At 37.0% G+C, this 23,565-nt stretch overlaps 1 protein-coding gene and 1 non-coding gene across 4 annotated transcripts in view; both read right to left on the bottom strand.

The window, feature by feature from the left end:
- The window catches only part of MOSPD2 (motile sperm domain containing 2), a 54,151-nt gene that overhangs the window by 22,326 nt on the left and 8,260 nt on the right, over positions 1 to 23,565 (bottom strand). For 2 of the 3 annotated variants that reach the window (XM_036912941.2, XM_036912943.2), the window contains exons 3-7: positions 15,717 to 15,872; positions 13,963 to 14,049; positions 12,107 to 12,261; positions 8,947 to 9,007; positions 6,594 to 6,632 (exon numbers count right to left, since the gene is read on the bottom strand). In XM_036912941.2, coding sequence (XP_036768836.2) covers positions 6,594 to 6,632; positions 8,947 to 9,007; positions 12,107 to 12,261; positions 13,963 to 14,049; positions 15,717 to 15,872 — 498 coding nt within the window. Of the gene's footprint in view, positions 1 to 6,593; positions 6,633 to 8,946; positions 9,008 to 12,106; positions 12,262 to 13,962; positions 14,050 to 15,716; positions 15,873 to 21,133; positions 21,166 to 23,565 lie in introns of all 3 variants that reach the window. The other variant, XM_036912944.2, reaches the window with a different exon arrangement.
- Positions 5,888 to 5,994, bottom strand: LOC118926321 (U6 spliceosomal RNA). The gene has a single exon (XR_005030417.1). It is a non-coding gene; the product is annotated as a U6 spliceosomal RNA (small nuclear RNA).

Raw genomic sequence — 23,565 nt, 5'->3', positions numbered from 1 at the left:
TTATTATGTGTCTTGGTGTTGCCCTTCTTGGATCCTTTCTGTTGGGGGTTCTGTGTATTTCCGTGGTCTGTTTGATTACTTCCTCCCCCAGTGTGGGGAAGTTTTCAGCAATTATTTCTTCTAAGATACTTTCCATCTCTTTGCCTCTCTCTTCTTCTTCTGGGACCCCTATAATACGGATATTGCTCCTTTTAGATTGGTCACACAGTTCTCTTAATATTGTTTCATTCCTGGAGATCCTTTTGTCTCTCTCTATGTCAGCTTCTATGCGTTCCTGTTCTCTGATTTCAATTCCATCAATGGCCTCTTGCATTCTATCCATTCTGCTTATAAACCCTTCCAGAGTTTGTTTCATTTCTGCGATCTCCTTTCTGGCATCTGTGATCTCTTTCCGGACTTCATCCCATTTTTCTTGCGTATTTCTCTGCATCTCTGTCAGCATGTTTATGATTCTTATTTTGAATTCTTTGTCAGGAAGACTGGTTAGGTCTGTCTCCTTCTCTGGTGTTGTCTCTGTGATCTTTGTCTGCCTGTAGCTTTGCCTTTTCATGGTGATAGGAATAGTCTGCAGAACTGGGACGAGTGACGGCTGGAAGGACTTCCTTTCTTGTTGGTTTGTGGCCCTCCTCTCCTGGGAGAACAGCGGCCTCTAGTGGCTTGTGCTGCGCAGCTGCGCGCAGACAGGGTTTCTGCTTCCTGCCCGGCTGCTATGGAGTTAATCTCCGCTGTTGCCGTGGGCGTGGCCTGGCTCGGGCAGCTGCTCCAAAGTGGTGGAGTCGCGTTGGAGCAGGAGCTGCTGGGAGGCTATTTATCTCCGTAAGGGGCCTCCCTGCTCCCTGCAGCCCAGGGAGCAGGGTGCCCTGAGATCCCGGGTTCCCTACCTCTGGATTAAGTGACCCGCCCTGCCCCTTTAAGACTTCCAAAAAGCACCCGCCAAAACAAAACAACGACCACAAAAAAAAACAAGAAAAAAATTTTTTTAATTAAAAAAAAAAGGTGGTCGTTCGTTTTTCTTTATTCTCCGGTGCCAGCCTCAGGCCTCTGCTCACCGGTCTTTCTGCCCTGTTTCCCTAATATTGGGGTCCCTGTCCCTTTAAGACTTCCAAAAAGCGCTCGCCAAAACAAAGCAGCAAAAAAGCAAAAAAAAAAAAATGGTCGCGCGCTTTTCTTATGTCCTCTGTCGCCCAGCCTCCAGTGCCTGCTCACTGTTCTTGCTGCCCTGTTTTCCCAGTATCGAGGGCCCTGCACTCTGGCCCGGATGGCTGGGGCTGGGTGTTCGGCAGCCCTGGGCTCCGTCTCCCTCCCGCTCTGCCCGCTCCTCTCCCGCCGGGAACTGGGGGGAGGGGCGCTCGGCTCCCGCGGGGCCGGGGCTTGTATCTCACCCACTTCGCGAGGCGCTGGGTTCTCTCAGGTGCGGATGTGGTCTGGATATTGTCCTGTGTCCTCTGGTCTTTATTCTAGGAAGGGTTGTCTTTGTTATATTTTCATAGATATATGTTGTTTTGGGAGGAGATTTCCGCTGCTCTACTCACGCCGCCATCTTCCGCCCCCCCATTTAAATTCTTTTCATTCTTTTTCAATTAATTCACTGTATGTGCTAATAATCCAGGTCTTCTGAAATGAGTATGGGCTAAAATCTGTTAATATGTATCTTTCTCTGGCATGATACTTAATTAACATTCTCTAATTCCTGTAGGCATTTACATTGTGACTGTCCCTTATGGGCTTCAAATGTTCCATGAAGATTCAGGAAGATTAAGTTACCCTAATATTCAGTAATAAACTTATCAGGGTTTTGGCCTCTGCACAAATCTATGAATGATCCCAGCTACTAAGGTGTCCAGACACTGAGTCAAAATGCATTGTGATTCTGGGAATAACTGTACAATAGTATGGAAAGAGTATGGAAAGACTTATGCTTCTGACAAACCCCCAATCTAAAAAACATTCTCAAATGGGAAGTCAGGAAGAGAAGGAAGTAGCCCTTCTTATTATGGGTGTGAGTTGGATCCTAAACTCTGCCTTTTTCCCAAGCCCTGCAGCTTATATAAGTGTGAGGAACTTACAGAATCTGTAAGAATAAACTGCTGTCAAACACAGCTGTTTAGTAATAAAGTCTTGTTCTGTCATGCCATTCTGGTTTATACTTAATTTTTTAATCCTTGTTTTCATCATGGTATTCTAAGCACATGTTAAAGAAATTAAAAGAGGAAACCTGAAATAAATTTGCAAAAGTGTCAAAAAAAATCAGGAAATAAAACAGCCTGATTTGGTAGTTCAGAAAATTGCATTTTTGACTATAATTGCTACATAACATTTACGTTTTCATTAATTTCAACTTAAAAAGTCTGTGAGTTGAAATACTGAAGTTATGCTATTCGAATTAACCCAAGTATTAAATATGACTTTTTAAATAATGGCTTTATTGATATAATTTACATACCATAAAATTTACTCTTTTAAAGTATACACAAGGATGGTTTGCCGTATATTCACAGACTTGTACAACCATCACTGCTATTCAATTTTAGAGTATGTTCATCACACCAAAAAGAAACCCTCACCCATTAGCAATCTCTCCTTAGCATCCCTTCTTCCATTCCTGGCAACCACTGATCTACTTTTGTCTTTGTGGATTTGCCTATTTTAGACATTTCATATAAATGGTATCATACAATATGTGGGGGTTTTTCTACTGGCTTTGTTTACTCAGCAAGTTTTCAAGATTCAGCTATGATGTAGCATGTATCAGTGTTTAATTCTTTTTTATGGCTGAAAAATCTCCCATTTTATGGATATACATTTGTTTATCCATTTATCAACTGATGAACATTTGGGTTGTTTCCTCTTTTCACTATTATAAATAATGCTATGAGCATCTGTGTACAAGTTTTTGTGTAGACCTATACTTTCAGTTCTCTCAGGTACATACCTAGGAGTGGATTTGCTGGGTCATATAGTAACCGTATGTTTAACTTCCTGAGGAATTGCCGAACTGTTCTGCACAGTGGCCACGCCATTTTACATTCTCACCACTAATGTATGAGGGTTCCAATTTTCCCACATCCTCATTAACACTTGTTACTGTCTTTTTGATTATAGCCATCCTAGGGGGTGGGAAGCAGTATCTCATTTGGTTTTTGACTTGCAATTCTCTAATTACTAATGATGTTGAGCATCTTTTTCTTTATGTGTTTATTGCCCATGTGCATATCTTCTTTGGAAAAAGGTCTATGCAAATCTTTTGCCCTTTTCTAATTGTGCCAATGGTCTTATTGCTGTACTGTTAAAGTTATTTATCTATCATAGATATTAAATCCCTTATCAGATATATGATTTGTAAATATTTTCTTCTGAGAGCTGTCTTCACCTTCCTGATGATGTCCTTTGAAGTACAAAAGTTTTACATTTCAAAGAAATCCAGTGTATCTACTGTTTTCTTCTGTTGCTTGTGATTTTTTGGTGTCGTATCTAAGAAACCACTGCCTCATCCAAGGCCACAAAGATTTACACATATGGTTTCTTCTAAGAGTTTTCTGGTTCTAACTCTTACATTTAGGTCTCTGATCCATTTTGGGTTAATTCTTGTATGATGGGAAGTAGAAATCAAAGTCCATTCTTTTGAACATGTATACTCAGTTGTCTCAGCACCATTTATTAAAAAGACTATTCTTTCTCCACTGAATTGTCCTGGCACTGTTGTCAAAAAAATCAATTAGTCATAAATGTCAGGGTTTAATTCTGGACTCTTTATTTTACTTATCTACACATCTATCCTTATGTCCATACTGCAACATTTTAATTACTATAGCTTTATAGTGAGTTTTGAAACCAAGAAGTGTGAGTCATCCAATTCCACTGTTGGTCTTCAAGATTATTTTTCCTTCTCTGGGTCTCACATTTCCATATGAATTTAAGCTTATCAGTTTAAAAGGCAGCTGGAATTTTTGACAGGGACTGCATTGAATCTGTGGATCAATTCGGGAAGTACTGCCACCCTAATAATATTAGGTCTTCCAACCCATGAACAAGAGATGTCTGTTTACCTAGGTCTTTAATTTCCTTCAATGGTGTTTTGTATAGTTTTCAGTGTGTAAGTACTGAACTTCTTTTATTAATTTTATTTCTAAGTATTTTATTCTTTGTAATGCTACTATAAATGCAATTCTTTTAATTTCATTTTTTGATCATTCATTGCTAGTGTACAGAAATAGAACTGATTTTGTGTATTGACTTTGTATCCTGCCACCTTATGGAACTTGTTTATTCTAATAGGGTGTTTTGTATGTGCTTGTATTCCTGAAAATTATCCATATGGAAGATTATGTTATCTGCAAATATAAATAGTATTACCTCTTTTCCAATCCTGATGCCTTTTCTTTCTTTTTCTTGCCTAAGTGCCCTGGCAATATAAGTGGTGAGAGTAGCAACATTATCTTGTTCCTGATCTTAGGGGGAAAGCATTCCTTCCTTCACTGCTAAGTATGATGTTAGCGGTAGGTTTTCATAGAAGCAGGTTTTACATAATACCTCATCAGGCTGCGCAAGTTCTCTTCTGTGTAATAAAGAATTTACCCAAAGGAAAGTCTGGCCTTTGCCTCAACTTCTGGGAGGTAATTGTTATGCCTAATAGGAATGTCTTTGTTTGCCTGAGGGCCTTGGGTCACACTGGAACAATACAATTTAGGGTGAGGGCTTTGGGTCACACACTATCAGTAGACTTCTGGAGGGACTAGAGACTGAATTTAGCCATGTAATAAATCAGTTAGGCCTATGTAATGGGCACCAATAAAAACTGAACACCAAGGTTTAGGTGAGCTGCCCTGGTTGGCAAAACTCCATAGGTATCGCCACATATCAATGCTGGGAAAGTACGGTGCTCCACGTCTGGTACTTCCCTGGGCTGGTTTTAATTTGATTAAAATCAATCAAATTTTAAAACTGATTTCCACCCTGTTTTTCTTTCCTGGGCTGGGCTGACTTTAATTTGAATTCTTTCCCTGTAATAAACTGTAACTGTGAGTATAATAGCTTTCAGTGAGTTCTGTTGAGTTACTCCAGTGAACCTGAGGGTGGTTTTAAAAAATGCATGAGTTTACAGTTGGTGTCAGAAGTGGGGGTACTTTTGTGTGGACTTCTGTGGTCCCCCTAGCTTGCAATTATTCCAACTCTTTGCACCTTCTATTCTTAGTTTTCTGAGTGCTTTTATCATAAGAGTGTATTGGATTTTGTCAAATGCTTTTTCTGTGTCTATTGAGATGATCATGTGTTTTATTCCCCTATGGTCTACTAATATTGTTGGATAACATTGACTTTCATGTTGAACCAACTTTTCATTCCTGAGATAAACCCCACTTGGTCATGGTGTATAATCCTTTTTATGTGCTGCTAGATTTGGTTTGTTAGTAATTTATTGAGGGTTGGTCCCTCTATATTCATAAGGGATACTAGTCTAGTTTTCTTTTCCTGTGATATTTGTTATTAGGCTTGTATTTGCCTAATAAAATGAGTTTGCAAGTGTTGCCATTTCTATTTTGAGAAGAATTTATAAAAACTGGTGGTGATTCTTTATGTTTGGTAGAATTTACCAGTGAAGCCATTTGGGTCTGGGGTTTTCTTTGTGAGATGTTTTCTGATTAATAGTTCAATTTCTTTTAATACTGCTATTCAGATTCTTGAGTCCATTTTGGTAGTTTGTCTTTCTAAGAGTTTGTCCATTTCATATAGGTAATCTAATTTCTTGGCATGTAACTGTTTATAGTATTTCTTTATAATCTTATTTCTCTAAGGACAATAGTGATGCCTCTTCTTTCATTCCTGATTTTAGTAATTTCTTTTTCTCTTCATCAGTTTAGCTGAAGCTTTGTCAATTAAAACTTTTTTTTGAGACGTATTGGAATGCTTCACAAATTTGTGTATCATCCTTGTGCAGGGGCTGTGCTAATCTTTTCTGTGTTGTTCCAATTTTAGTATATGGGCTGCCAAAGAAAGCACTACTAAACTTTTCGAAGAACCAAGTTTTGGTTTCACTGGTTTTCTCTATTACTTGCTCTGTTTAACAACTGACTTTGGCAAACACAAATGAAAATGCACATTCTGAAAATAACATTAAGTTTACAACCACATTAAAGCTGGTAAAGAGCATTTTTCAGTGGTTTAAAAACATTTTTTTAAACCAAAACATGTATCATGACTCTTGCAAAGGGTTATGTGACTACAGAGATTTGGAGTAAATTTTAGATTCATTCCACCTTCTTCTTCAACACCTGAAGCCCATGAAAAAACTTACCCAAGGCCTGTGTTCTGTGACATACCCCATCTGTGGGTGGTAAACCTTGGCTTCTGGCTGTAGTTTACCATCATGAGGCTGTTTTTAGAGAAGACTAATGGATGTCCCCAGAGCAAGGGGGAAGAATGTTAGCCCAGTCTGCTTAGAAACAGCCTTTGAGTGTTCTAGCTCCAGCCTCTTCAGAGTTTACACCAAGTATGACATAAACTTTTTTTTAAAAACAATCATAGAAATATGGCTAAATTGGAATAGAAGAAAGGAAATCAGACATTTTGTTCCAGGAAAGTGTAAGTAATAGACTCACCATTCATGATCCAAGGCATATCAAAGATCACCATTTTTGCTGAAAGATGAAAAAAAAATTCACTGAATGTGACTTAGTACTGCTATAGTAATATCACTTAAACCTGGCCTAGCAAAAGCTAGTGTGACTAAAAACTGAGCTGCTTGACTCAATTCTAATTTACTGAAGTGTGAGTGGTGCTAGAACTAAACTCCTCCCAATGGCAAGGGGCCTACCCAGGAGGACCACTTGTGGGAAATGAATAATGCACTATTATTGTCCTTTGGCAAACTGCCTGTTCTTTTGTTCCTTTAATGCTTTTGATGTTTGCTGAAAGGTACAAAAGAAAATAGTTAAGTGGGTAAGTGGAGTCTTTGGATGTGGCATGTCATATTAGTGCTGAAGTTTGCTCAATTTTAAAATTATTTCAATGTCTTATTTATGGTTTCAATGATGATTTTCTAGAGATAATACTGTTAACCTACTCTCACAGTTGCAACCCCATTTTTCATAAATCATTGTTTCAAGAAACAAATTATTCCTACTTTTCTTAATATATGCATCCCAGGAAGCCAACAATTCCAAAGTATACAGAAGTATTATTTGCATACTTGGATGAAGATATTAAACAGTGCTATTAACAACTGTGAGGAAGAACCAGAAACCACAAAGGGGATTTTTGATATCCAATTCATTCTTCTACTCCAGATTAGTCAAAGTAATTTCCTTTTTTTTCTGAGAAGACAACCTCCTAGAATGATTATATTAATGTAGGACAAGTAAAGGTCATATAAGGAACACAGAATCAGCAAAGAAGTACCCTGGTGCTTAATACCTCAGTCTTTCATCTGGGATACGCCTAAAAAGATTTGGACTCAAGATTTTAAGAATAACATTTGTATTTCATGATATGAGAAATTCTGAAGCATAGTGATTTAAGATTCTATAAAATTCAATGTGTGAAACTATATTACATAGCTAGAATACATACATTATCTCATTAATTGGAATGAATAGTGTTTCAACTGACCATTATACAGACCCATGAATGAATTGTTTTCTCAAAAGAATCCTGGATGTGTTTATAAAGTAACAATGATATGTATACTATTTATAAACGGCTCTTCACAAATTCTTTTAGATATTTCAATGAACAACTGAGTATTTTATTTTCATTTTGTACATAAAAGAAGCTAACAATATGGCGTAGTGATTCTCTATTGATCACTGACTGGCACTGCTCAGCAAGCCTTACGGAATCAGGGTATATGCCAGATCCAGAAAGCAATCAGGAAGAGCAAGAGATCCTACAGGTTCCCCAAACCAGACATACTCTTCATTTATAAACACTCAGCAATACTCGAGTTTTCTCCAAATATGAGAGCACAGGGCTGGGGGGGGGCACTGATCCTTGATATCCATTGTGCTTCTTGTCTGTTCCTCACTTCACATTAATTATAATATGAAAGCATGCCAAAGGGAAATGATTTGGGGATTCTATGCTTTAGTGTCACATGTCCCAAAAGACCCTCACTGTGGTATTTGCCAGAAGTGTGCCCAGGCAGACCTGTGAGTTCCCATTTTTGGATATCCCTGTTGTCTTCTCACTTTCAATCCACTGGAGTTAAAAATATTTGACTGTTTATGTGGGATGATATCTCGATTTCTCCAGGGGGGAACCATCATATAAATCCAAGAAATAAAAAATGAATTTATAAAATTCAGGAGTTCTTCATTAAGGTAATTAATGAAGAATCACAATTAAAAACAAACAAACTCCAAATTCCAGAATCGAATGTAGTGCATTCTAGTCAAGTGTTTTCTTAGGGACAATTTTTAAACAGCAATTAGTAACATAGTGTACATTATAAGTATTGCTTAACACACAGTATACCTTATATATCAGTATTGCTTATCTGTTTCTTGCAATTAGTAACATGGTGTACATTGTAAGTATTGCTTAACACACAGCATACCTTATATATCAATGTTGCTTATCTGTTTCTTGCATGTAAGAAGTTTCATACAGTATTATCTTAAATGAATTTCTCAATGTAAAGATTAGTAAAAATGGGATAATCTTGGAAATAAATGCACGTTTTTATGTCCCTATATGTATATGTGTGTTATAGGATGCCATATATACAGCTTGGAACTTGAGCTCTTAAAATAACTGACAAGGACAGTGATCATTCATAAAAAATTTCACCTGTACCTACTAGGATATGCACTTAAACTTCTATGAACACAATTAGGTTCTTCGTCAGAAAACAATGCTTCAGACATTAAAGTCTATACTGATTATAAAGCTCCACAATTCTCAGATTGTCTATAGTTTCTATGTTATATTTTTATAAAGGAGTAAGTTACTTACAGAGGTATTTAGGGTAATAAACCTTAAAGCAGTTGATGATAAAGCGTACAAAGTCCATGTCCTAAAATAAAGATTATACATTTAAATCTTTAGGATTGTCTACATTAGAATTTTAAATGGCACATTTCTAAAGATGATAGATTATTAAATACAAATGAGACAATTATTAAATTCTTAAAAAAAAACCTCATATATATCTATATTCCCAGTGATTAAGGTTTTAAGTGATTAAGCTACTTATAATAATCAATCCTAAATTTGAGTTAAATCAGATGCTTAAACATCATGTTACCTCAAACTAGTTAGATACTTCAGGCTGCTAAGGTAATGTGACATTATAAAATGGATCTGAAAGCAATCCCTATAGAGAAATTCTAAAAATCTTTCCAACAATTAAAGAATTACTGAAAATAGTATACAGTTTATAACCTGACTACTTGGAATGATACTAGGTATGTATGTAAATTCCGGTATATTGCTTTTTAAATCTCATTTTTATACCTTATAATAGCCTCAATAAAATATATTTAATCAATTTTTTATACAACGCTTAACCAGATCATACTGGCCTACTGTATCGGCTTCACTTCGAGCTTCTTTCCTCTTATTTAGGTATGAATAATTAGGGACCAAATAGTTAGGGACCTATTAGTTTATATTCAGATGTTGTTCATTGACTCAAATTTCTGGGAGACTTTATAAACAGAGATGTCTGTTCTACTGCATTGAACACAGCAACATGAAATTAGGTTATTGGGGTTACTGTTAACATGGATCATTTCATTCCATGTTATTCCATGGCCACAGGTTGACTTACTAATCCTGATCAGTCATCTTATAAGGACTGTAGGCTGAAAGACATAATCAGGCAAACTTAAAACTATCAGTTACTGAAAGGTGGGTTGTCCTAGAGATGAGTCTATAAGGTCATTCCTAGCATGTGAGTTGCAGCATCTTTAACTCCAGTAAACTGAAAGTAAACATCCTTAAGTATCTTAAGTATTCATTATGGGATAAATCTCAGTATATAATACCTTCATAACTAATTATATCCACTGTGCACATAGTTTAATAATTTGTAGTTGAGTGAGAGTCAAATGTCTAAAAATAATTACATAAAAACCTGCTTACCTAGTATCTAATCTGTGGCTCCTGGAGACTTTGCCTAAAAAGTCTTTGTTTAATATTCTTGTTTTCATCTTAATAGAATAGCCTTTCTTACAAAATGCCAAGTTACTGCTAATTCAAGTGGATCTGATAGGATGCCACTGGTGTAAATATATTAGTGGGCACTACAAAGAAAAGCTCCATGAAACCCATGGCTCTGCATTCTGTGAGGATGTTGACTTTCAAGGACACTATTTGTTATCTTGTATAATGAAAGACTTTTCTCTCTGGTTCAAATATCAGGAAAGGTGACATTTCTAAGCCACCGGTTTTAAAGTATGGCCACTGAATAATTTTAAATGATTCCATTTCTTTCAGGTAGGCGACTGAGAGCTTAGAGCCAAGCTAGTGGTATGGCTCTAATAAATACTTAAAAAAATTTTTTGCCTTGTAATTCTGTATACATCTTTATAAACCAACTTAAATCTTTTGTGAATCGTGAGAGGGTCATACATTAAAATAATTCAATAAGATTTAATCATTCCAATAGCAATGGATATAACTTTGTTTATAAATTAAAGATAATGAAATAGCATATAAGTAGCTCAAAAAAAGGAGCAGCTTAAGTCAATTCTTAGCCCCTATATTTGGCAGTAAAAAAACAAAAATTTTTCTTGATTCTGGGTTAATAATCAGAAAACTATCACACACAAAGGATAACAGTCATGATTTATTTTTATGGAATATTTATCTAGGTGTTTTGATTTAGATTTTGGGTATTAAACAGTTTAACCTAAAACTCACTGACTTGGAAAGTAGACTGAAAAAATCCAAGGCTGTGGACTCTTAAAATAAAAATAAAAATGTAGAAAGATGAAAAAAAGAAATATGTGGTCCCCCCAAAATTCTTATTCTCTCTAGCTTGCTTTTTGTTTGGTTTTCTAATGTCTAAGGTTTCCCTTTTTGGGGCTAGATATCATTATGAAATAATCCTGTCACCTTTTTTCATTATTTATTGAAGTATTTTCCAGTATTTCTACAAATTCTTTATAAATACCATTTTATACAGCTACACATACTCCATCAACTAGATACACCAGAATTTCCCATTTCACTGTGTTGGCATTTACATTTTTTCTAATTTTTCACTATTTTAAATGACACTCTGAAAAAACATTTCAATACACAATGCTTGTTCTGTACTCAGGATTATTTCCTTAGAATAGATTTCCAGAAGTTAGTTACCAGGCAAAGAGGATGACTATAAACCCTTTCAGGTTCTTATCATCTACTTTTCCAAATGGATTTTCAAAAAGGTTTCAATACTGTCCCAGGTTAGGTGTGTGAATCCCACTTCACTGCTACCAGAATCAGCCAAGGTGTGAATATAAGAGAGAATAGCTCTAATACATGTGCCAAGGGATCTCCACTGCTGCTGAAGGGTTTGTAGTTGCCACTAAGGTCGCAAGGGCTCAAATTAAGGACTGGTAGGCTTTACTTATTTAAGCTTGGCAAAAATCACCTGAAGAAAACTGGTTTCCAAAGCTAACCAAACAAACAAATCCCAACAAGTAAGCAAAAAACTTCAACAAATCACAAGGTGCTTGTATACGCAAAACTCAGGTGAACATCTTGTAACCACAAAACGTGGTATGAACTTAAGGGTGAGAGAGAGCGTGCATTACTTTATGCAGTGTTCACTGAATGTGCTGCTCTGTGCCAGGCACAGGGTTAGGTGGGGTAGGGTATTAGTTTTGATAGAAAGGTTCACTGTTATGACATCTATTCACTACCCTGACATCCTACCCTCTATATCCTGTGTATCAAACAAGGGACGTTTCTAAGAAATCTACCATTTCAATACCAAATATGGAAGCAAATTTATTTCTTTATAAATTCTATTCCATGTTTGACTTCACCCACAATGCAAGGGGAAAAAGAATTCTAAACATAACCTGGTTAGCTCAATTTTACAGCAATATTTGGTTGGGGGAGGGGTGGCAGGGAGGACACCATGATAAACAATGATTTAGAATTAAAGAAAAATGCTTACAATGCTATTTATTCCAGTTTCTGACAGGTCAAACATCACTGTTACAGGTTTCCCATTTTCTCTTTTAGCATAACGTTCCAACCAGAATGCGATAAGCTTCTTTTTGTCCAATATGGTTTTAGGGTCTTTTACATGGTACTTCACCCTGATCCAGACTTTTGCCAGAATATAAATTGAAAAAAGGAAAAATATTTATGGCATTATAATATTATTTTATACATATATCATTCCTTTCTCTTGGTATTTTTCTTCATTTATAATTCATTTTGTTCCTCCAGTATAAAAAAATCTCTTCTTCCTTTTAAATTAGAATTAGTGTGCACTTGAGAACCTTAATAAAGAGTAGCAGATAAAGGTAAACTTTTTTTCCCCTTAAGAAATAAACAAAACTTCACTAGAAAGCAAGGGGAAAGGAAAATAGAGGTGAACAAACAATACTTGTTCATAACCTAAAAAGTACTCTTCACTGTGCTTAACAGAAAAGAAAGCCATTGGTTCTGTCAAGCACTAGAAAGAATGTTCCACCCAGAGGAAAAGCCCAGACAGAGGCATGAGGGAGGCGTGAGCCCATGCTGGGCATGTGGGTGGAGCATGGCAAACTGTTCATATTGGTGGCAGCTAAGACCAAATGTGACAAGTGGTAACAGGAGATGCTAAAGAGAGCGACAAGGGCTGGGCTTGAAGGACTCCGAGTGAAATGCTAAGGCATTTTGATTTTCCTATTCAAAACATCTTGGCAGAGGCACAGAGGGCAGCCTGGAAGAGGCAGGGAAGGAAAGCCAACAGGCTGCCCCTGGGAAGGCACTGGGGTGGGGATGGTTACGGCCTGACCAGAGGGAGTGCCAGTGCACACGGAGAAGTAAATGGGGAGCCGTGTCCAGGGAAGAGCCCGTGGCCGTGGGCCTGAGCTGGGCAGCATAGAGGGCAGGCGGTGGGGTGCTGTTCAGCTGTATGTTGTGTTGAAGGTGGTTGACAATCTGGTGGCGTCCATCAGTGGGTAGCTGGGTATGTGTGTGCACATGGCCTGGGGACAGTGTGGGGTCACTGCTGTTTGGGGGGAGGCAGCTGAAGATGCCAAGTCACTTGAGATCACCCAAGGAGTCTGTATCAGCTGGAAAGTAAAAGAGGCCAAGAAAGGAATGGAGCCTGGGAAGCACATATAAGGGGCAGGGGGAGTAAGAGAGAGAAATGAGGGAAGAAGATGGAGGAGGAGCTGGCAACAGGAGCAAAATGCTCAGAGAGTACTGTTCACACCGGAACAGACCACAGGCCACCCAGAGGGCAAGCCAGGCGTGCGCTGACACTGCAGGAAGATGCTGATGCTCTGCAGGGATGTCTGCTCAGGATGGGCTGCGGGCACTCCTGCCAAGTCCCCACCTTAGCAAAATCCAGCTGGATTTTGGACAAAGGGGAGAGAAGAGTAACAAGGGAGTCATGGGACCACAGGGATGATGGTTCCTCTTCCTCTCGAGGTCACACAGACTTAGGAAAACGCTAATGGGAGAAAACTGGGAAGTTTGAAAAGAAAAAGTCCATTTAGCAACGCTTAGTGACTGTCCCATAAAGACTTCCCATAAGAATAGTAGGTTGAATTTTAATATCAGAAAATTAGAGGATAATGACTCTGCATTACATTATTTTGGCTATAACAGGATGTGGCATTTGCCTTCCTCCTTTGTTATAATGCAAACAGTACGTACTACTAAGTATTTGAAGCTTTGTCAAAGTGGCCCTAACAATCCTCAATTGGAGGAAACTTGACGTGTGGTACATATGGAGAAAGTTCTGCCTATTACTAATTGAGATAGATAACTACATCACAAAATCTTGAAGAGCCAGTACATAAATATACTCACATAGCTTGTTGCCTTCTTTGTCATAACCATGGAGATAAATACCACCAAGTTCCAATAACCATCTGGGAATGGAGGATTCAGTCAGGTCTAAAAAGTGATAAACTCTGGTGAGTAATTGTAACTTAGGGGCCTTTAAAAAGAAAACTTACAATGTAAAGGTTAATGTTAAATAGTAGTCCTGATATAAAGTAAGAATGAACCTTCCTCAAACATCTGGAAAGAACCTCTGGCAATGAAAAATGGCATTTCTTACTAAATAAACAAACTACATAAAGACATATATCAGTGAAATGGAAAAATTCATTTCCTTTTACATGCCAGCCATCATTATGTGAACACATTTCCATGCTCTGGTTGTGTTCCACATGATGATTGGCAACAGATGTCATCACTATTGGACAATTCCAAGAGAACAATGCCAGTGAATATCCATGTTACAGCCTCAGAATTGACGAAAAAAATCGCTGTGCTTTCTCTAGTATTTTTCTACAGTCTTTGATATCCAATACAGTCTAACACATTTTATGGTCTTAGGACAAGTAGAAAATAGTTCAAAAAAAAAAAAAGGCTGGATCCTTTAGCAGGAAGAACAAAAAAGGGCCTGTTCATTCTCTACTGAGGCCAGAACCAACACAGCAAGGCAGTAAATGCCAAGGCTTTTGTTTCATTCACCTGAGAACTTTCAAAGCTTTCTTTATCTTTCCTCACCACCCCCACCTTTTTTTTTATCATAGCTCTGCTGTCTGCTACTAGAAATTAGCAACCTATGTAAGAAAAAAACTGTTGAGTTTAAAAGTTTGTAGTTAAATGATTTAGAAATAGCATATATATATTTCTTTCCTTAATAAATGCTTCACTGTCAGAAGTACCTACAGTTTTTACACTTCCTATCAGTTTCTTTCTTAAATACTCCCCTTCTCATGGATTCCTTCTACAAGTATGCAGACTGGAGAGGGTATCTGCTCTGGATTTATTTGTTGACTATTTTGTATTAAATCTCCAGACTCAATCACTCCAGTTTATAATCCTCAAGGTCAGGAGACCCTCTATACCTAACTGAAAGCAGTAGTTAAGCCAGTTTCTTCCTGTTAAGTTTTTAGGAGGAGAGATATTATGGGGGGGGGTGGTTACCTTTCCTGTGAAGAGTTCTTCATATACTTGGAAACTATTATAAAACCTGTCATAAAAGCTATTATAAACCTCTAGGATTTAAAACTGCCATTTGTGGGGAAAATGCCAACCTAGAATTGGGACTTGAATTCAATAATTTAAGGGAAGGCTGCCATAGGCATCCTTTGGAATATGCCTGCTTTTTGGTGGACCCCCATTCATTTAGTAATTATGCATGGAGCACTGATTAGCACAGGAACTCTGGAGATAAAGACATAAGGGAACAACTGGAAAAAACAGGCAAATAGTATCTCCTTACCTCTTGGCCTAGTAGTGAAAATGCTGTCTTGCTATTGTTTAATGATATTAAACTAAGCAGACATTAGGTGACTCTGCTCTGAGTGAAGAATACGAGTATGACTCTGCTTCCCCGGTGATCTGATTTCCTTATGAATGATTGATTCTACTTTTAAGACTTATTCATAAGATGCTCCTTTCAAAGTGTTACTGGGTCTTTATAAAACATTATATCTTGGTGTTTATGATGATTATCAAAAACAGCTGCAAATAAACTATTAGATAAACAGAAAACTAACATTTACACAGAGCTTAGTATACTGTCCATGTTAAATTGAACAGCTTACCGTTGACGGACATTTCTTTCCTCCACTGAAAACTCTCATCAAGCATCTTCAGAGTTTCATCTACAATATTATGTCTCCAAAATAAGTAATTTTCAACCCAGTTATCATCTTGCTGTAGCCTTTCAATATCACGTGGATCATATTTATCTGGCTTATCTGGGTGGGGGAGAATAATAAATATCCAAGTCAGGTAAATTTTGCAGTGAATAATAACAAACACTAATGCCAAAGGAAAAGAAAGACCCAGAAGACAAAGCTAAGCTATTTGAAGGTCAAGACAGGAATGCAGTTCAGATGAAAATGCAATTTAAAGAACTGGTGAAATTTCTAAATGTAAGAATAAAGTTATCTAAATATTGAGGATTTACTTTAAACAAGCCACTCTACATAAAAAAAAAATTAGACCATAGTAAAATATTTTGCATGACCCTCTCTAAAACTATGAACCGACATCTGGGAAGACCACTTATGTTATCTAAATTTGAAATCCTTACCCTAGTCAATGAAAAATGAAATTTTTTATGTAAAGAAAGAACTAAGTTGTACTTAAAAAGATATTTGTTTGGCAAGTGCCATTTAAAAAAATGAACTAAATACAAAATGGAAAACTATGTATGCAGCAATCATTTCTGTAATTGTTTACTGAAATAATTGTTTCCAGTAATAATTGCTCATTATCTGCCTAAACATATATGCTATGTTCTTAAGAACCTCTACCCTGATATTCCTCCTTCCATGCCCTGCTCTCAGTTTTTCTGTAACTGAACTTCCCTTGTCTCCTCACAACCACCTCTGCACATCCAAATTCTACCATTCTCCAGGACTCCTCTTCAAATGTTTCTTCTTCCATAACATTTGCCCTGAGCCCAGAGGTAACTCCTTGCCTCCTGTGAACAGCTACAGGACTCAACCTCAGCCTTTTTGTTGGCACTTAGCCCACTGCCCCTTGAATCAGTTATCGGCACGTGTGACTGACCTTCCCGTAGAGAGACTGTAACAACACAGTCTACACATTCCAAGAATCCCCCAAAGCAGATTATAGTAGTGCCAACTGAAAAGGCCTTCAGGAAACATCTGTTGACTGAATCTATTCCTTCTCTATTTTTATTTTCTTGGTTAATGGTACCCTCCCTGGTGCCCAAGTAAGAACTTCAGAAAATTCCTGGTTCTTTTACCTCCATTTTTTTTTTTTTTGCATCTAGTTGGTTGTCAAGTTTTATAGATTCTTTCTCCTCTCTATTTCCTCCACCTTATTTCAAACCATCGGCGATAACAGATGTAAGGGCAGGAAAGTATGAAGTACATCCAGAGACTCTTCTTGAGTCTCAATTTCCTTGTCTGTAAGCTGCTTTAGATACTCACAGGGTTGTATAAAAATCAGATGAAAGTGTACATATGAAAGTACTTGCAAGTTTAAAGCACCATAAAACATTAAGGTTAGGCCATAAATCATGCATTTGTACAGTGTTACCTTGGATATAGTTTTCAATATCTGGGCTCTATTTTTCTAATTTATACAATGAATGGTTCTGGAGTAGTACTGGAAACCTTAGAAAATGTTTTTTAGCTCTGCTATTTGCAAATTCATCAGTACTTAAAGCACAGCTTTTCTTTAATATTTATAAACACAAGTTGTACATGAAAGAGTTTACACTGTTTCCAGCATAAGAGGGCCCCCTGAAAGTGCCTGTCCCCTGAACAAACATCCAGTTTGGCCACTGGCCAGCCCTCTCCACTGGACCAATACCATGTTTTTCTTGAAATTACAGGCTGGCTTCATTTTCAAGAAAAATTTCTGCCAAACAGTCAAGTCTTAATAAGCATAGTTTACTTGCCAGTTGTTCTTTCAAATAAAAATGGCGGTCTGTGAAAAAATTAATTCAGCTGTGGCAACTCGGACATGCAGAAGTGTTTAATGTCTACTTTGCAATTTTAGCATCACACAGAATGCTAAAAGGATGTGTTCTCAAGGGTCAAAATTTAATAAAATGTACTGCTTCATAAGGGACTTGATAATTGTTCTTTAAACTGAGAGTGGCAGCGACAAAGACTACAATGGCCACCAGCCTTGATCTGGGCGGAGGAGCCAGCAGTTCTGCCCACTATTGCTTCTGGTAACCAGCGCAAATGTCAACATAGTGAAAAAAGGCAAATGACTTCTTGGTATTATTATGAAAATAGTTTTGACCTTTCATGCTCCTGAAAAGAGTCCTGGGCATCCCTGAGGGTCCACGGACTAAACTCTGAGAACCACTGACCTAGAACAATATGTGGCAAATGGTAAAAACAGTATTAGCCGTAATATGAACAAACCATTACTGTTCTTGTCATTCTTACTACCACTGCTGGTATTCCCACTATGGGGATGCCGTATACAAGACTGTGCCCATTACTAAGAAATTGAAAGCTGACTGCTCTTGGATAGCTTTTAGGGATACAGATCTTGAAATCAGACATTTCCATTGATATTAAAATGATTCATTACTGTTATTAATAGAACATGTACTTACATATGAAATGCCTGTTGTTAAGCATTTATCCCTAGACAGAAATGCAAACAGAAAGTGGAAAAGACAGAAGAAGGGGATTGGAGAGTGGGTCATGTAGGGGTGTAGGGAGAGAGGAAGGAGAAAAGTGGGGACAGACGAGGACAGAGAAGAGGGCTGAGGGGAGGGGAGAGAGAATGAGACAGAAAAAAACAGTAAACTGAGCATTCAAGGCAAGGAAAACTTGGCTTGGGACTACAAGGCTACGTGTAATAATAACTGTGCTTATAACAGCACAATTTGCAGCTTTCAAACAGCCCCCAAACAACTGAACCCTCGAGTGTTAGGGTTTCAGAAAATCAGTCCTTTGCTAAGTCCAGATGTTACATGAAGAAGCTAAAGATGGACACTTGGCAAGTATTTGAATATATCAAAACATGCGTGTATGCAACACGCTCCCCCCACTCTACCCAAAACCTACGTGGACATCATTTTGAAAGACTACCTCTCAGTGATTAAAGCAGAGGCCTGAGGAAGTCAGTTTTAGTCATGGAAATGTAGGTATATGTATATACTCTCACAATACCTTGTCCTTCTTACTTTCATCTTGCTGTGAGCCAGTGAAAACCTCATCAGAAAGCAACACTAATCTCAAGTGGTGGATTTTTAAAGCCTCACCCTTGCAGTTCTTCAAAAGAGCTCAAAGCCTATTTTGGCCACTCCTTTGTTAAGACACCTTAATGACCTATCACATATCTATGGTTCATTGTGTCTATTTCTTATATAAATTTTGCTCTGTAAGTTGGTCTTTTATTTATACAGTATATTGCCACCAAACAAATTGTAAGGTTCATAATTTGGCAAAGAAAAAATAAAGACAAATGGCAATGGTGATACACCTTGGAACATACAATACTAAATGTTCCAGGGTAAAGATGACTTCTCAGATATTTATCCCTTTTCTGCATGTGCACGCGCAAGCACACACACACACCCTTCCCATTGTCTCTCGCATAAACACTTGAAAAAATTTTTAAGCATTGCAAGATACAGAGAATACAGTTCTTACTGGTAAAACAGCTAATTCCATCATTAACTTTTCTTTTGTTCTCTTGTTACTTGTTGGCTGGTAAATTAGCCATGGTCAGAAACTGTGTTTTAAGATTAATGAGTATGAAAAAGTTCCTAGCCAGATTCAGGACACAGGGCAGAGTGATGGAATCAGAAGACCCATGCTCCTAACTATGTATAGGGAGACTGAGCAAGTCACTCTGGGCCTGATTTTCTTCTCTGTAAAATGGAGAAAAGGTCTGTCTACCCCTAGTCTTATGAAGATCAAGTGCACCTTGAAAATTTTAAACACTATACAAATGAATTTTTATTAACATAAGATAGAATGCTACTTATGAATATAAGACTAAATACTAATTGACCTCTATTAATCAGTTGAGAAAATCTTGGAAGTATGCTGTAGTTATAAATGTGCCTAGAATTCAGATAAAGGTTAAAAATACAAAAGTATTCTGATAATAAAACTAGAGAAATGGGGTGTCATGATGTACAGAAGCAGCAAATAGACAATTACCAAAATTATAGTAGTTTAAAACCTCTTAGGATTTCTTATTTCTCCAGGACTCTGAGCACTGATCCACTAAAAGTCCTGAGGGGCTCTGGAAGGGCATTTATTTGCCTTTGTGTTGGATGGACCACTTCTATTGGGTGGTCTGTGTAAATGTCCACAATGGGCGTGATGGGGCTGCAACACCAAACACTCCTTTAGGGGTATCCCTCTGCTAGCTGGTCACAGCCTACACTGAATACTCACTTTCTTGTGAAGCTCTCCAGTGAGAGACTGAGAGGCTGGTGATCTTTTATAATGGGATTAAGTCACTGGCCTATACCAGTGATTTGCAAACTGTAGCGCCTATCAGAATCATCAGGGCGACTTGTTAAAACAGGGATTACTGGGCCCTATCCCTAGAGCATGTAATTCATGGGTAGGAACCTAGAATTTGCCTTTGTAACAAATTTCTACAGGGTATTGATGCTGCTGCTCCAGGGACCACACTTTGAGAACCACTAGTCTATTATAGGGGTTGGCAAACTTTTTCTGTAAAGGACCAGATGGTAAATATCTAACTATTTAAGACTTTAAAGGCCACATATGGCTTCTGTTACTGATTCATCTTTGTTTTTGTTTTTTTAGCAACCCTTTAAAAATACAAAAACCATTCTTTGCTCAAGGGCCGTACAAAAATAGGACTTGGCTGACCTCTGGTCTGTTAGCTAGGGGAGGTGCTTTCTGCTTCGGCTCCTATCCTTCAAGAGCTAGATTCATATGCTGGATATGTAAGAGACATAATACATGAGATGATAAATCTCTTCATTTATCTATTCAGGTCTTCTTTCAATGTTCTTCAATAACATTTGATAATTTTCTCCATTAAAGAAGAAAAAACTTGGACATTTTTTCTGTTAGATCATTAGGCAGCTTAAGAGATTTTTAAGTTTCTGTCATGGGCCAATGACAAGATTGGCAAACCTTAGACCTCTTATTTTCCTTGCCATATTGATAACTGGGTTATATACTGTAGAATTACAGAAATACTAGTGGAGACTATTGTCTTTTTCCTGACTTTAGGGGAGTTACTCTGAAGTTTCACAATTAAACATGACATTTGCTGTAGGTGTTTAGAAGATACATTTAAAGTTTTCCTTGTTTGCTTTTTATAAGGTGGAATTATAGTTGGTGTGTTTTCTGTCTTTATTGAAATAAACATTTTCCCCTCATTTAATTTTGTTACTACATATATGTCTGCATTTGCTTAAACAAATACAGAAAAAAGAAACAGAAAACAAATATGGCTACCTAAAGAGGGAGGAGAGGGAGTCAAGAGGCACAAGGGAGCAAAGCTACTTCTCAATGCTTACCTTTTAATGTAGTTTTGATTGTTGAGCTGTAACTATGCAAAAATTTCATTGAGAAGCATTTTGTTAATGTAAATTCCTCTGCTGTGTTCCCTGATTATGGCCATCTTTGTATTTCTGCGACTAACAAAAGTGTGTGGGCTTTATTTCTCCATGTGCATCATGGGCAAGGGCAGGGCAGGGCAGGGCAGTAGCAGAGATCTGTGACTACTAATTGAGTTCCTTTCTTAGTCATTGGTCTAGTAATTTTTTTACTACTCATTGAGACAATTTCAGATGATTTTTCTTTTCTCCAAAAAGTTTTCCACTTAATCTGAGCTTTCTAACCTCCTGTGATAAAGCTGGTCACTGTACTCTCTTAATGATTTTTAAAATCTCTACCACATGTATAATCTTATCTGCTTTTTATTCCTAGTATATATCTTTGCCTTCTCCCTTTCTTAATCAGTCATCCTAGGTTTGTCTATTTTACTAGTTCATTCAAAAAACCAGCTTATATTTATTGTATCTACTATCTTTTTTCCCTATGCCATGAACATCTGCTCTTATCTCCTTCCTTCTCTTTTCTCTGTTTTTACTCATGTTCATTTTGTAGCTCCTTGAATCTTGAGCTGATTTTTGGGGGGCCTTGTTTTCTGATGAATGAATGTAAGACCATAGATATTTTGTTGTTCAGCTTTAACTATTTTGTAATTTCCATTGTGATATCCTCTATAACCTGAGGTTATTTAGCAGAAGTAATGACACACATAGCCAGGAAGTTGTGAACCCACGGGTTACTTAGAGGTGCGTTATTTTAGTTTCTTAACATTTGATTTAAGTACCTTTTTATTGTGCCTTCTAATATAGTTGCTTAATGGTGTAAGAACATGGTCTGTATGATCTAGTTGCTTTGGAATTTCTGAGGCTTCCTTTATGACTTAATATGTGCTGAATATTTGTGAAAGCTCTGAGAGCACAAATAGATATTCTAAAGTATATATTCTCTATTTGTTGGACAGGAACATCTATATTCATACATGTGTATCTATAATAAATTTTGTTCATTGTGTTAAAATCTACAATCTAAGGACAGAACAAGGCCTACTTGTTCTATTTCTGAAAGAGGTTTGTTAAAATCATTCAACAAACAAAGTGGATTTCTTGAGTTTCTTTTATAATTCTGGGAGCTTTTGTTCTTTGTATTTCTGGCTATACTGTTAGAATTTTTTTATGTTGTTAGTTCCTAGTTTGTTATACATTTATAGGCTCCTTTTATCAATGGCAAAATCCCTTTGTAAATGTATTAACGTTTTTCACCCTAAATAATACTTTGTCTAACTAAAGTGCTGCCAATACAGAGTTATTTTTGGTTAGTATTTGTTTTGTAAACCTTCATCTCTTTGATTTTTCAACCTTCCTGAATTTATTTTAGGTTAGTCTCTTGTAGACAGCATGCAATTAAGATTTTAAAAATCTAGTCTGTTAATAACTATAAACCTGCTCATATATATATTGATTTTGATCAAGTTGGGATTATTTCTGCTGTCTTACTCTGTTTTCAAGTTACCATGCTGCTTTTTTTTTTCCCTTCCTGCTTCAGAAATGATGTATTCTTCATTCCCCTTTTCATTCCTCCACTAGTGTGGATATTAAATATTTTATTTCTGCCTCTCAGTGGTTGCCTTTACTTCAAATATTCACACTTAATGGATAAATCTACAGTTAATATTTCTATCCCTCTTCTGAACAACACAAGTCCCTGTAATGTTTTACCTCTAATCTCCCCTACTCTTATTATTATTGTGGCTAATTTTTTTTACTATCAACATTTAGATGTTTTCTTTACTAATTTGCCTACTGATTTCTTTGCTTTTCATTGTTGCTTGATCCCTCTGCTTCCTTCTGAGTTCTGTTTCCTTATTGACGAAGTAATTTAGTGGTTTTTTTTTTTAGCAATGGACTGTCAATTTCTGCATGCCCGAAAAAATTTTACCTTCACTTTCGATTAAATATTCTAAATGAGGAGTTACTTCCCTTGCCATTTTCAGAAAATTATTACACTGTTTCCTGGCACTAACTGTTGCTGATGAGACATCAATTATCAGTCTAACTTCTGTTCCTTTGTAGATAATCTGTCATTTCTCGCTGGTTGTTAGATTTTTTTTTCTTTGCCCTTGGTGTTTTTAGTTTCACTATGATATGCCTAGGGATTAATTTCTTTTTCCTTATGATGTTCAGATCTTGTTATGTTTCTTTAATCTGAGGATTTGATTTTTTTAAAATAAACTCTGGAAAACTGTCAACTGTTGTATCTTCAAATAGTGTTGTCTTTATTTTTTCCTTCTGGAAGTCCTTGTACATGTATATGGGGTTTCTTGTGTCCTATTTTCTCTTATGTACTTTTATCTGTTTTTTTTTCCCTCCAATGATCTGGGTATAGAATAAGTGCCTAT

Source organism: Manis pentadactyla, chromosome X (genome assembly GCF_030020395.1).
Source record: "Manis pentadactyla isolate mManPen7 chromosome X, mManPen7.hap1, whole genome shotgun sequence".
NCBI lineage: Eukaryota > Metazoa > Chordata > Mammalia > Pholidota > Manidae > Manis > Manis pentadactyla.
This window is presented reverse-complemented; position numbering and strand designations above follow the sequence as displayed.